General features: G+C 37.6%; 1 protein-coding gene across 1 annotated transcript in view; it reads left to right on the plus strand.

The window, feature by feature from the left end:
• Positions 1-15,201, plus strand: part of ADAMTS5 (ADAM metallopeptidase with thrombospondin type 1 motif 5) — a gene marked incomplete at its 5' end in the record, with an annotated part of 39,092 nt that overhangs the window by 19,176 nt on the left and 4,715 nt on the right. Inside the window, 5 exons of the mRNA XM_026033669.1 lie at positions 6,349-6,516; positions 11,533-11,816; positions 12,936-13,119; positions 13,578-13,753; positions 14,759-14,934. Of these exons, the coding sequence (XP_025889454.1) occupies positions 6,349-6,516; positions 11,533-11,816; positions 12,936-13,119; positions 13,578-13,753; positions 14,759-14,934 (988 nt within the window). The remainder of the gene's footprint in view (positions 1-6,348; positions 6,517-11,532; positions 11,817-12,935; positions 13,120-13,577; positions 13,754-14,758; positions 14,935-15,201) is intronic.

Below are 15,201 nucleotides of genomic sequence, written 5' to 3' on the forward strand. Positions count from 1 at the left end.
GAAGGAAGGAAGGAAGGAAGGAAGGAAGGAAGGAAGGAAGGAAGGAAGGAAGGAAGGAAGGAAGGAAGGAAGGAAGGAAGGAAGGAAGGAAGGAAAAGCGAGAGGATGATCCAGAACTTACAGTCTGGTGATTAGACTAAAGCATGTCAAGCAAAGAGGTTCTTGAGTCCTGATCTCCTGAGAGCAAGTGACTCACTGGCTAACCTTGGGCAAAGCATTTGACTTTTTTTTGTACTTCAGTCATTCCCACTGGAAAATTAGGTGAAAGGCATGACCTCACTGAAAAACAGATGCTTCATCCGAGCTGAGCTTTTCTAAGAAAATAAATTACAATGCCTCTAGCATTTTTTAGCATGCTGTGTCACTTTGTATGTGCCCTGTGGTCAAATATAGTGCAAGAGTTGCACTTTGGCATACGGTTCAGTTCCAGCACACAGATCTATAAATGTCCATAAAAAGATCCTTTTTTTTTTTTTTTTTTTAATAATGAAAAGCTGAGTTTTGCTTGCTATACATGGGGACTGCTTTTCATTTACTCCATTCCTATGCTTGAGACAAGAGTGGAAAATAAATGTGATCAGAGTCATTTTTGCATTGATTCAAGTGCAAAAAGGAAGTTGATTTAAAGAACTTGTACAGAATTGCCTGGCAACATGTTTTAAGAAAACGTAGAAATATCCAAACTTCTGTTTTGCTTTCCAGTGCCCCGGGAAGAAAATAGCTGCAATTCAATATGCTTAGCCACACACCCAACATAACTCTGATGTGGTCCATATATACCCCCAGAGCTCCTCGGTGCAAAATATTTTTCCCTTTGTGTTTTGATATTTAGAGAGGATTTAAGTTTTAGCTGACTTGTAATAAAAGCTTTAGAATATTCCCACTTTACTTCAATGTATGCCCTGGTCACACAAGGTGTAGGAACTCCTGTTGATCCTGTAGAYTTTTCTGTTGCGTTGCAATAGATGTTAATCTTCAGTATGTGTTGGGGATATGGAGGCCGGGGTAGTCCAAGGTCTCTTTTCAGGAATATAGATGGTGCAAGTGAACTGGGATTCAGGGTCTGGTGACTGATATTTCACTGCTTTTGTTTCTTGCTTCAGGATCTAAACAAATTGAGCCATGCCAAAAGTCCCTTGMATTCCTACAGCATAACTTAACTAAACACCATCCTGCTGGTAAAATTATGTCATTTTCACTCAGTGGGAACTGTCAACACCAGTAAGATGCTTCATTAAAGAGAAACCATCAGATGATGTACTAACTCATTCTCGATCAGTCATCATTTTACACAGCTGTTGGGAGCCTTCCTTTCTTTCTTCAAGAACAAGTTTGAAGCTCATAGTAGTACAAAATGGTGTGATGCTAAAATTGGCACCATTTTTCAAAGCTTTCATTATAAGATTTCTGTTCATTACATCTTAGTTTTTAACCACAGCTTACACTCCTATGGATCCTTGAAAGAATTACCTCCAATCTTTTCAGTTTGGCTATTTTAGAAGGAAGCATCTTTACCAGCAACTGTCAGTAACATCTCCAGTGTCTTGAGCTCTGTGTGGTAACGTTAGCATGTTCAGCAATATTTAGAGATCAGAGTTAGCTGTGATACTCTGAATTTTGGTCAGTTTTAATAAAAATTGAAAAAGATTTTGCAGAGTCTAAAGATTGTTTTAATCCATTTTAKTCTGATCAGAATGTTTTAAAAGCTTGAATTAGGATGGAGAGAGAGGGTTGTGATATGAATTGGAATTTTTAGTTCTACAAAATGCTTTGAAAATTTCATTCTCRATATATGTAAATACAAAGTTAAGAGAATGTCTAAGGTTAGATAGAATATGTGTATTCAATGCCATACAGAGATACTGAACTCACTAGTGTCACTGATGAATAATTTAGAAGCTTGAATACTGGCCAGCAGAATTGTATATATTTTTTCAGCAAACCTTAGTTCCCTGTGATAATTGTTCAAAGAAATTTTATTTCTGTTTATTAAATTAAATAATCTATTACAATTTTGTTAAATTAAATAATTTATTAGAATTAATTATTCCAATAAAAATAAATAATAAAATTAATTAATTAAAATTTAATTCAATAATGAGAGATTCACTGATGCTTTGGGAGGCCTCTCCTTAAAAATATAAAATGTGCCAGAAAAGTGACTTCTTGTCATTATGCATTGGTACAATGATCCAATTTAATATAACAAAAGTACAGGCAGTTAATGAGGTATGTCCTTGGTTTACCCCATTTGTCATCATAAAGTACTGTACTCTAATTAAAGGTGAACTTTCCATAAGAAGACCCCATTTGTCTCCTGTAATTTTCTAGAGTATGTGGGCTAAAATGTTCTGTGTCCAGTAGTTGCCCGAGAATTYTTTTTTTTGGAACTCCAGCTAGATTCTCCAACTGTTTCTGAGAGACAGATTGATTTGCAGCCATCTTATCGGGAAACATTCAGTGTCTATGCTCTAAATGAAAAGCTCGAAATTTGGTTGCAAGCTTTCTTGTATGTAAGGCACATTCCCTTTTCCGGGTGTATGGAGTGAGGAAAATGGAAGTGCAGTTTCAGGGCACAGGTCAGCAGGGACATTTTGTGTCTCAGACATGCTTCAGCTAAGGGCTGGAGGTACAAATGAGTGGAAGAGAAAGCGCTTAGAGTAAGACAAAGATATCTTTCTGAAGCTAGAACTGATGAAGTCAGTCAAGGAGGAAGTTGCAGCTATGAAAACTCTGTTATGAGTGTCATAGGTAGCAAGGAATCTCATAGATGTCCAAGATGCACATTCAGGAGTATCAACATTAGCAGGACCTGTGCAGTTAGGCATTGTGTTAAGTCTTGATATATGATCATGCTTATGTGGGATCTCTATCCCATAAGTTGATCAAAATTGTGAAAAGTGGAGTATAATTATGCAAGAACAGAACTCTTATAGAGAATGAGGTCACATCTTAAGTGGGTAGGTGTTACAGGATTATATCAGTGGACATTCAAACACTTGAGTTCTGTCCTGCATGTCAGAGTTTTGTATGGTTCTGAATGGTGTTATGAAATGTTGAGAATGCTGCAAAGTTAATTGTTCAAACTACTGATTAACACCAAACTATTATTCCTAATCTATGCTGAATGTACTTTGTATGCTATATAGTGTTAATGAGTTCAACTTCTAAGAGCAAACCCACAGCTTTTATTATTCAAGAATAATTGAATAATATTCCAATAACTAGAAGTGAAACCCCTTTTTTAGCAGCAGGATCGCATTATCTTATTTCACAAATAAATCATTTATTTCACTATTATAACTATGGTCAGTCTTGAGACATTAGATGCAAATGCATAGATGCAAAAGCATATAAGTTGTCTCAGTGAAGACTGCTATAATGAAACTTAGACCTAACCAGCATTGTATTTCTCTTCTTGCTAGGCCTATTTTGTGTAAGTATTCCTGTTTAATTGGTTGGAAATTTATGCATATTTAGGTACACAGATTCAAGTAAATTGCAAGAAACTGTCTGAAACGCCTAAACACCTCTGCAAAGCAATGCAGATCTGAATTAAAAAGTTCCTTGCATTCAAGAATTCAAGAAGAGCTGGTACATGGTGGCTAAAGTGCTCTTTAGTAACTACGTATGGCTAAGGTGCTGTCTAGTACATACTTGCTTGAGTTAGTAAAAACCCTGGTGAAACTTGCTACAAGAAGTTATTTAATGTCCACAGTAAGTGGTTGTAGTTGCATTAATACTATGCATACATCAAGGCTCATTAAAATGTCATCTGTGCATGTAGTTCTCAGATGTGAGGTGTGACCTGGTGCAATTCACTGCATTAACATGAGTAGTACAAGCATGGAGATAACATCGTATACAAAGAGAGCCAAAAATAACATTATCTTTGTGTTTCCTGAAGAAAGTCTTTGTTGATGTGTAAGACTGGCAAAGTCAGAGGCAGCCGTCGTTGGCAGAGTAGCTGCTGATTCATGATACCCTTAGACCTGTGACACTTTGAAAGTGCTGTAGGTTAGAAATGGTGCACTGATTGTTTGGATTCTATCAGAGGAATGTTGCTTTTTGAAATAATAATCATATTAATGTATTATTTTGTTCAATAGAACATTTCACTTAAGTAAAGCAAAGCAAAGGTTGCAATCTGTTCATCAAGCAACTGTTTTTTTACATGGTGTTATGTCAGACTGGAACTTGACAAGGGCCTACTGATATTCAGCTATGTCTGAAGAAAATACAGGTAGCAGAATGTGGCCCATAAATTAAATTATAAGTATTTTCAAATGGAAGTCTTTATACTTCTTGGCAAAAATAATCCAAAACCTTTCATATAAAATATGTTGGTAATTAGGAATGCAATCAATGTAAATATTTGATTCATTATGTTCTTGCAACAAGTGTGTTCATAAATTTAACAGCACAGCATTACAATAGCAGAAAGTAGTAGAGAAAGAACTTTTAAATAGTTTGACTCTCATCAGTATTAAACCAGGCTGCTTGAATAAGTTCTTACCAGCATTTATTACACTGCAGGGCCTTTTTTCAAAGAGAAGCTGCATTTGAATAATGCTGGTGAAAGTGTGCATGTGTAGAGACAAGTGGAGAAAAAGGGCAAGTCTCTTTTCATTCTCCTAAACACCCACCTACCCTCCTCCTCCTCCTTTCCCTCCTACCTCCTGTGGGGATTTAGTAGCTGAAGAATAAATACTGACTGTATCCATTCTTAGTCATCACTAGCAGAAGTAGGAATGACAGATCAAGGTCCTCTTGCCACTTTACGGCAGCTCCATCCTTAAATCAGGGACCCAGCATCAGCAGATGTTAACCTCGGTAGCTTGACCTGTCTCACAGGACAGAAACTCTCATCTAAGGTCTGCTGCAGTTTTAACACTAATTTCTGGACAAGGAGCTGGGCTATTTTCTAACCTCCGATTTTGCTAGCCAATGGGTGCTACTCCAATCTTTTTCCTCTTGACTTTTCCCCCAACACAGGCCAAAACAAAATAACAGAAAATATATACAATAAATAGGTTTTACTGATGTTCTGCTTTTCTAGCCTACATTGTATGTAGGTTATTATTGTTATCACCATTGCCATGGCTATTACTAGGAATACCAGTGTTTTATATCTTACCATCAGTGTTCTTGCTTTTGTCACCTTCCAGCTAGTCTACAACAGTTACAGCTAAATGTGGAGGCTGTGGTACAGAGAAGGCTTTCAGATACTGCAGAATAGTTTGCATGTCTTCAGCCTCACAGGCATGTGTGGGGCATAAGATTTGTTTCCATGCAGTGCCTTTCGTGGGTGGTCTCTGTCTTTACCATTAAAGCCCTTATGCTCTAACCCTGCAAGTCTGGCTAATCATCTGCTGGCCTTGGTTGAAGGGGATGAATGATAATGTCCAGCTGAACCCTTTTGTAGCTTGATGCTCATTCTTACTCTTCTACCCTTTGGATAAAGTTGGCTGTGACATAATGCGATATGGGAGTGGAAATTAAACAGAGTGAACAAGTATGTTGCCTGCAATCTATTATTGTTGCCCACAGACTAGAGAAGACAGGGACCAGTGCTTTACCATAAATGCTGCTGTCACCTTTATAGAAGCTGATCTGGCACCAGAATAAACTCATCTAGGTACTAAATGTTCACATGAATTTGATCATCTGCTATTTTGTGTGCACATTTGTGTTATGTAATTAAAAATATCGAATACTGTCTATATTTAAAAGTAAAATCCTACAGGACTAAAACTTTAGTCAAAATAACAATGAAAAGAAAACCTCATGCAAAATAAGACAGACTGGCTGGCATACATGGAAGAGACCATGTGACAAGTTTATTCTCACTGATGTATTGCAGAGAGTGCTCATCCTTCAGGACTTCATACAGTATAAGAACCTCATGCAGTTTGATTTGTCATATTGGTACTTATTCTGTAAACATTAGCATTTGCATACATTTAGAAATGTATTGTCACAACTTTCTGAACAATCACTAAATGTTTTTATAGAGTGAGATACTAGTCTTTCTTGCTACAGATGATTTGGAAAACAGGACCAACTAATTTAAAGACTAAAAAAAATGAATACAGTTCACTTTGGTTTTCATCATGTTTAAATCAGCACAGTGGCTTGAAATGTCAGCTGATGGGATTACTTCACTGCTAGTGGTATAAATATGCAGAGCTCTTTTGTCTTTCATCAGAGATACAGCATTTCAAGTAGCCTCCTTTGCATTTCTGTTAGAATGAACTGCACAGTTCATCTTACCTTGACTATAAGTCTAGCTTGTAAATTCTATTCAGGATAGCAGTATCATTTTATTTACTTATTTCATTCCTGCAGGGCACTTGCTTGGACTTTCCCACGATGACTCCAAATTCTGTGAGGAGAACTTTGGCTCCATGGAAGACAAACGCTTGATGTCCTCCATTCTCACTAGCATTGATGCTTCCAAACCCTGGTCGAAATGCACTTCAGCAACTATAACAGAATTTTTCGATGATGGTCATGGTATGTACTATCACTCCTGGGTCTGCTACATGTCTTTTTTTGCTATGAACCATTTTAGGAATATTAACATTTTATACCAGCTTTTTCATTCTGTGCTTATCTTCAGGATGATTTTGGGGATACTTAACAGAAAAAGTCAATTGTCTCAAAGACTGGCAAAGGCTTTGTGTGGTTGCATACAAAAGAAAAGAGAGAGTTGATATAGCATGTATTGGCAAAAATTTGGTTGGGAACATGGCAAGCTTTTTTAAAAGCGTGAAATTAATTGTTTTTCCAAATGCTACAGAAACAAATTCAGAAAGTACTTTAAAAAGAGGATACAAGGAAATGCTTTGGTTTCTCACTGAAGTTAAAAGGGCTGTTATGATCTGCTTAGTGTTAGCTACACATATGAGCAGAGTGTATGCATATAATTCTTACTACCATTAATGACATTTATTATTCTTATAAAGCAAGTACTAGAAGGGCCATAAGCAAGAATTAGAGTCCCCAGTGACAAAAGACTTCTTCTGTCCAGAAGCCTAGCTTCTAGGTCTTTAAAGTAATATTTGTAAAATATGTCCTTTATTCTTTGGAGAGTAAGTGCAAAACTTTCATTTTGCAAAAAGTTAATAATAAAACATAGTCTGCACTTTTAAATGATTTTTAAAGTCTTCCTTGTGCTCCCAGAGAAACTGTAGTTCTTAAACAAGCCATTCAAATTCCAAAATGCTGAGATAAAAATGACATAATTGACTGAATGGACCAAGTTGTTATGGTAACTGAAATACTTATGGATAAAAAGTATGGTATGCCAGCTGAATGTAAAGAGTTTTTTGCTTTTAAATATTTTGCTGGCTAATTTCAGTGCTCTCCAAAATATTTTCTCTTATATTCTTGTATCTGGAGAATTGCTTCATTTTTTTTCTTTCAATTTTATTAGACCCATTAATCTGTGCTGTCCTATTTTATGATCCATATTGCTCTGGCATTGACTTTAGCAACTTGGTTTCCACATGTGTAAGAGATCTGTCCTTTCTGAGCTCAATTACTTTCGTTGCCTTTAGTCTCACCTGTGAGTTTCACAGTATATGCTCTCTGGGGTGAGAATGGCACCTTAGCAGCCATCCTTCTATCACCTCTTAGAGCAAGAAACTCTAAGCCCCAGTTCCTCCTATGTTCTTCTCCTATGGGAAGGTGAAAAAGGGTTTTGTTTCCTCCCTTTTTTATGTGATCTGGCTTCTTCACTGTATTGTGCATCCAGCCAGCTACTTTCCCAAAAACAAAGAACGTGAACACAGCATCTCCGCCACCCACCTCACCTTTGGCTTGTGTGTACTGAGACATACTTGAAATTTGGGCCTTTACCCATGAACTAGTCCCTCTCTCCCCAGAAAGAGGAGCAACAGGCAAACTGACAGATCTAGAAATAGAAATTCTGCAATTTCTTTTTTTCAGTAGGAGTAAGTAACAGCTTCAAATCTTTCAGAGTCACATCATGGTCTTCTTGTTCAGAATGAATGTTGCCTTCCTGTAATTTGTTTAATAGTCTTCAGTGGCTGACACAGCTCACAAAGTCATTTATTTTAGATTGCACATAGGGAGCTTAGGATCTATAAGTTAGTTAAGAGATGGATGGGAGTACATTYTTATTTCCAGTACTGATGAGTAGCTATCCTTCAGGCACATAGCCTAGTAATTTTTCCAACATGATGAAAAAATTCTTGGAAAAATTGAGCCTTTAGTCTTATCTGGAAATCATTTTTATTATTGAGTCTATTGGTGTAACACCAGGAAGATAATGTTTAGGGAATGTGTTTTCTTGATAGGTCAGGCCTTCAGAAACCTGTTTTCAAAGCAGAAGTCTTATTTTTATGTGAAGTTTATTTTTTTCTGTAGCTATTTAAGTTAAAGATTTGTCTTAACAGAACATAAACATTCTCTATGAAACCAAACAAATATGAAAGTCACTGTTTTAAAAAGTAGTTTCCCATCTTATAAATCTAGAAAGTAATGTTAGAAAGGGGATTCATCTTGTTAAACATGGATATTTACTATGTAGATAGCTACACGTCAACTGGGTATTTAAATTTCCATTACAGTGAGGAGTTGTCTTATCAACGGCGTCAATGGTATGTTTTTTCTTACCAGTTGCATCAGTGGCGCTGAATTACACTATACACTGCTTGTACTGACCAGTGAAGACTCTGAGAGTTGATTGAACTGCAGACATTGGCATTACATGCCGCTAAAGTGAGATAAAAAATTCCCAATGTAAATGTTTTGTGCAGGTCTGGGGAAGATCAGGGTGCTGATTCTCTGTCCTCTGTAGCCCAGTCTGAGAACTATAATCATTATTACCATGATTTCACCGTGAGATTACAGTCATGTATTAACCTCACTCAGCAGTTTGACATTTAGGAAGAAAAAGTTCAGTTAGTGTCCAGAAGGCGGGTGACATTTATTTTCATTCACTTTTAGCCTGCTCTTCCCTAAGGTACTAATTGCCTTTATTATCATATCAGCTTCTAGCCTGTGATGTGATTTCTTGCAATTTATTGTGTTTAGTCAGTGTGCTTAGTGCTCTATGTATTCTGAAAAATAAGCCTGTTCCTATTTTAATTAATTTATGACCTGCTTATCTGCTTCCTGCACATACTTTATTCTGCCTGTTCTTCCAGGGCATATTGCCCATAACACTGAGGAGAGACAATGAGGTGGCACCATTACCACCATCATTAGGCAAGAATGTTGCTCTTTTCCAGGGTGCACAGATATTCCTTGGAACTCAGGACCAATAGTAGGAATAGTAGTATATACCTGTTCTATGTACTGTAGTGAAGTGAAGTCCTTTCTGTCCCCTTAACCAGGCAGCTAAGGGCAAACCWTCTCCAGCTCTTACCTCCAATGTTTTCTGACCGTTGCAAAGTAGGAGGTTAGACGAGGTGGTGGTAGAAACACCTGCACTTCACTGGAACTTGTCTAAACAGAGATTACTACTGTTGCTGTATATAAATGCAAAGACAGGGTTTTTTGCAGTGGGTAAGCCTTCGGGGCCTTTCCTATCTTCAGTTTCAAATTTATCATGTGAGATGAGCTGGAATGTATGGCTTTGTAGTGTGTGTGTTTCCTCAGAGCAGTATCTGTTAAGAGCAGTATCAGTTAAGGGGAACTTTGAAACTCACTCCCCTTCTGTTTGAGGTGGGGGAAATAATACTGTATTTGCAACATATGGTTCTGAAACTTGTTTACTATTTAGGTATGAAAATTATCTATATGAGTGTTAACTAATGCCTGAAAATTCAAGTATATACAAGAATGTGATTTTTCTTCTAATTCTTTATATTCAGATTTTCCATCATGTCAGTTAGGGTGGATCATAGTGATTCAAAATACTGAATAGTGGTTCCACTGTGGGAATTTGATAAGCACTGCACTATTTACTAGAAGTGTGTACCTCCAAAGGTTGGCTTGGTCATCTTGTCATTGACCCACCACTAGTGCAGCTTATTCCTTCATACAAAGTTCACGAAGTAGAAGAGTATAATCTGTTCTCTATTTTCATAAGATGTATTTTTGACAGAAACTGTTGCCAATGATTTCCTCCTTAGAAATCCAGGCAACCTACTTTATAGAAAACATCTGTGCTTCCTCACTTTTCACCATATTTTTGTAATGTTTTGCACTATAAAGAGCTTTGAACAGTAGGGTACTTTTAATTATCTTTATCTCATTGCAGTCATCTCACCAGTTAGCATTGGCACACCTTGTCTTCATTAAAAAGTCAGCATAATACAGATTAAAGATAAAAGCAGGGTAAATCAAGGTCAGCAAAGGACAGATGAAACAACAAGTTTAACAAGGTAGAGGGTTTTCAGTAGGGAGTGATGATTCAGAAAGGATTTTTGGCTGAATATGGCTAATTGGCCTTCATCTTTAGAGGGAAAAAAAAAAGAATAATCACAGTAAATGTGTATTCTGGAGGGAAAACACAAACCATTGTTTGAGTGATGGGACTATATCTTGGACCTACGGTGAGATTTTTACAGTGAGCCTTTTTTGCCCGTGATCCAACTGAAGAATACTGGTGTGAGTTGCAAAGTGTGATAAGTTGTGGTAAATTATTTTGGTCAAGGATAAGGGAAGCTTGCCCAGACCACATAACCCTTTCCTGGGATGTAAAAGAGGTTATGCTGAATAAATAATATTGTATGACAACAAGTAAGATTTTCAGTAGTGAGGGAAAAAAAATCAGTAGATTTTTTTCAAGAATCAGAATGTGAATTCCCATTCTTAGAATTTGTAGCAAACAAATTGTAACTTCTGCATAATTATTCWGCATTATTTTCTGGGTTTTATGTATATAATTTTTATTGCTTTTTTTTTTTCTGTTTTAAATGCAATGTGTAGCACTCTTCAAAACAACTCTGAAGTATCCTTCCTTACAAGGGAAACTCAGTGGAGATTTACCACAAGCATTAACTTTGATATGCAGCTTTTATTTTCCATTTGATCCATTTTTTTTCTTCCTATTTTGTAAGGGCCTCATTGGCTACAAGTCTTTTGGATTGTTTTTTTTTTGTGTGTGTGTGTGATTTTTTTTCTGGCTTCCCAGAAGCTTTACCATTTCAAAAGTGCTGGCTCAAAATTCACAAGAAGGCTTTGCTTACTTTGCCACGCATCCTGATCATTCCTTAAATGACAAATTGATAAATAGGCTGGAGTATGTTCAGAGTCAATTTGAATAAAGGAAACAGAGTGGAAGGCTGAGTGAATGTCAGTAAAATTCATTTCCAGCCTTGGACTGGAAATAAATAGACAGCTTGACACCTGGGACATTGCTGAGAGGACAGAGTTGCAACCATGCGACCTTGTCCAGAGTCTGATGATACCTCTGGGAGTCATTCCGGGGGCGTCACAGCATCCTCCGAATGAGGTTCACAGCTATTACCAGCCTGCCTAACTCAAATAACAAATTTACAGTACTGCAGAGAAACTTAGGGCAGTGAGTAATAACATGTTGGGTTGCTCTTCCAGGCAACTGCTTGTTGGACCAACCAAGAAAGCAGATCCTGGGCCCTGAGGAGCTCCCAGGACAGACTTACGATGCCATTCGCCAGTGCAAGCTGGCCTTCGGAGATGAGTACACAGTGTGTCCCGGCATGGACGTGTGCTCTCGCCTCTGGTGTGCCGTGGTCCGCCAGGGCCAGATGGTCTGTCTGACTAAGAAGCTACCTGCCGTGGAGGGGACGCCCTGTGGGAAAGGGAGGATCTGCCTCCAGGGAAAATGCGTTGACAAAACCAAGAAAAAATATTACTCGGTAAGTCATCGGCTGTGATCCTGGGGAATTTCAGAAGGCAAAATCCTGAAAGGTGATGATTTCCATGGGAGTGGAAGGATTTTGACGATGTTGGTCCAAAGAGTTGCTTTATTTTTTAACGCATAGTTGGCATTTTATTAGTGAGGGATATAGGAAAAATGTTGCTGAAATCAAGGATGATTTCTTTTTCTTGAGGTATGAAAACCTTCATTCCTGGCAAACTGAGAGGAGGATTTACCCATTCGGGTTCTCCTACAAAACAGGAGAACAGTTCAAATCAATTTGTAGCATCTTTAGTTTTAGAAGATAGCCTTTTTTTCATGTAACACTTGTAAATTGGTGCACTGTTCTATTTAGGGAGCCAAATTAACAGAGTTGCAAATTGTATCTGATAGCTCTATCTCTTGCCCCAGTATTCCTGGAACATCACGCTCTTGGTTCAGTAGCAACTTTGACTTCAGTCTTCTTGTCAGACTTTTTCATGTTACACCTTCATTTCTTAAATTCAATCTTTCGCATTTACAGAAGAGAAAAATAGAGGCAATCATTGGATGATCGCCAGTGTAATTTGGGTAGATGATTGACTTGGTGAAACTGTGGATATTGACTCATATTTGTATGTAGCGTATGTGTGAAGTAGGCCTTTGGAAACAAAACTCGTTAACATAAGATATTGAACACTGTTCCTCAGAATGGAGRTTCAGGTATAGTTATAAATCCTTGCATAAATTGATGATATTGTGATTAGGTCTCATAATGCAGAACAATCACAGAATCCCTGCCAGCTAGTTTAAATGGGCCTTTGRTGGAAGAACAAAAAAATGATAAGGCATATATGAGAGTATAGTTAGTATTTCTAGTAAGATGTGTGCATTTTGGGAAATACGCTGAAGCTGGCTGTGCAGAATGAAGCATGGTATTGCCATAGCCTTGTCTGCACAGAGCTATGTGAGATGTCATCAATACACAGAAAAAAGTCTCCTCAGATGAAGCTGCTTTTTATCCCTGATGAGAAGAGTTTTCCCCAGTTGAAGAAAGCATGTCTTTGAGATTTATTTATTCTTATTCACATTAACTTTTAGATGATGCTCTTACTTCCCACTGCCTCATTTGTTTCAGGCTTCCAACCATGGTAACTGGGGGTCCTGGGGACCTTGGGGACAGTGTTCCCGCACCTGTGGTGGAGGAGTTCAGTTTGCTTATCGTCACTGCAACAACCCAGCTCCCAGAAACAACGGCAGGTACTGCACTGGCAAGAGGGCCATCTATCGCTCCTGCAATGTCACACCTTGCCCAGCAAATGGTATGTTGCATAGCTGCCAAAGTACCTCTGTGCTCCAGTCTGTGTGTGTCTAGACAAAAAAAATGTGAATGTTACTGAGTTCAGTATAGTTTTTCCAACACATAATAAGAATTACTTACCACAGCAAGATGTTCAATATTAATACAATACCGTAATTCTTCCCCAAGCCCAACCTAGACCCCAAACAAAAAGGATGGATATGCCAATGAAAACAAACTTCACACACTTGAAAAAGGAACAGTAAGGCACACTGCAATCATTTAATTCTTACTATGTCTAGGGAAGATTCCCAAGTTTAAATAGTTAAATGATTCAAAGGACTGCTAGGAAGCAAAGTGAAGAAATGATATGACTTAAAAGTTACRGTAAAGCAAATCAAAAAATGGAATAATAGATGGACATAATGATATTCGCAGCATGTTCTGAAATGATCACTAATGATACAAATAATTCTACAGCTAAATCTTTCCGACAAGAGCAGTGTGAAGCAAGGAATGGCTATCAATCTGATGCAAAGGGTGTGAAAACATTTGTTGAATGGGTACCCAAGTATGCTGGAGTACTTCCTGGAGATGTTTGCAAGCTCACCTGCCGAGCCAAAGGAACTGGCTATTATGTGGTATTTTCTCAAAAGGTAATGGGATCTTCAGTTATGATTTCAGATTTCAATTTAGAAGTGTCCTATGCCTTTGAAAGCTTTCCAGGTATATACTATACATAACTGTATACTACGTTGCATATAGCTTTACATAGCTATATACTAAGTTGTACATAGCTTTAATTTAATTTAATCATACAACCCAAAGACTTAACAGTATATATACAGATAKCAAACCAGATATACTGTTTTGATCCACTGGTTAAAATTAGGACCAGAACTGGCCTCTAAATTAGGTATGTTTTTCCACATCTAAATTTATGAATTCATAATAATATGTGGTTATTAGTGTACTCTGCATTAAATTTCCTGGAGTGGGTAAATGAAAGGATTTCTGCCTGGAGAGTCATTTGCGACTCTAGGGTTTTATAGAGRAGGGAGAATAATTTAAAGAATAAATGTTACCCTGAACTGTGTTATGGGAATCTAGAGTAACTCATGTGAAGACAATTAATTTATGTGGTCAGTTTATGTTATACGAGATGCAACTCAAACTGAAATGGCTCCCACACTTACTCTTGCAGTTTTCTTCCTCTAAATGTTATGAGGATGTGGTAACTGATATGTGAACTGAAATGTTCAAATGAAAGGCTGTCTACAGTTTTTACTATTATTTATAAGTTATGAAATCTTCTTTAAAATCAGACCTTAGTGTCTTGTGGTAGAATTGTCTGTCATTGCTTTCCGCCATTCCACTAAATTTAGGCTGCTTCTGTGCTAGAAGTGTTATAGCAACTTAGTCTGGCTGCCAAGCTCTGTGCTGGTATTCATCTGGCTAAACACCAAGTAAGCACAAATTCATTAAATGAATTTGTACCTCCACCATTTTAGAAATGCTCTGTTGTATTTGTTCGGATCGTATAGCATATTTTTAAATGACTTCTAGGCTTTGATATGGATGATACAAATATTTGCTAAACAGACTCACAAAAGCAAATCTTTTCCATGGCAGTTTTAACTAACAGTCACCTGATTCCCTAGGTAACAGATGGAACTGAATGCAGGCCATACAGTAACTCAGTCTGTGTCCGGGGAAAATGCATCCGAACTGGCTGTGACGGCATCATTGGTTCAAAGCTCCAGTATGATAAGTGCGGTATTTGCGGAGGAGACAATTCCAGCTGCACAAAAGTCATGGGAACATTTACCAAAAAGAGGTATCAATCTTGAGTATTAGTACATGTATGTTACTGAGCAATTAGTAACTCATCTCGTGTGACTTCTTTCTGTCTCTAATTATCTGAAGTCAAGAAAGGCAGTCGAAACAAACTACTTTACCTGTGCCTTACTGCACTTTCTAGATCTGTAAATTTGGCCTCCTAACAACACCCTGTCACTGGCAAATAATCACATGACAAAATGCTGTACCGAGTTCATTTCTGACAAATGGTACCAGTGTTACAAGTGAGCACCCAATGACAGGA

This window comes from Nothoprocta perdicaria, unplaced genomic scaffold, assembly GCF_003342845.1.
Source record: "Nothoprocta perdicaria isolate Ctin4 unplaced genomic scaffold, notPer1 scaffold_130, whole genome shotgun sequence".
In the NCBI taxonomy this organism is placed as follows: domain Eukaryota; kingdom Metazoa; phylum Chordata; class Aves; order Tinamiformes; family Tinamidae; genus Nothoprocta; species Nothoprocta perdicaria.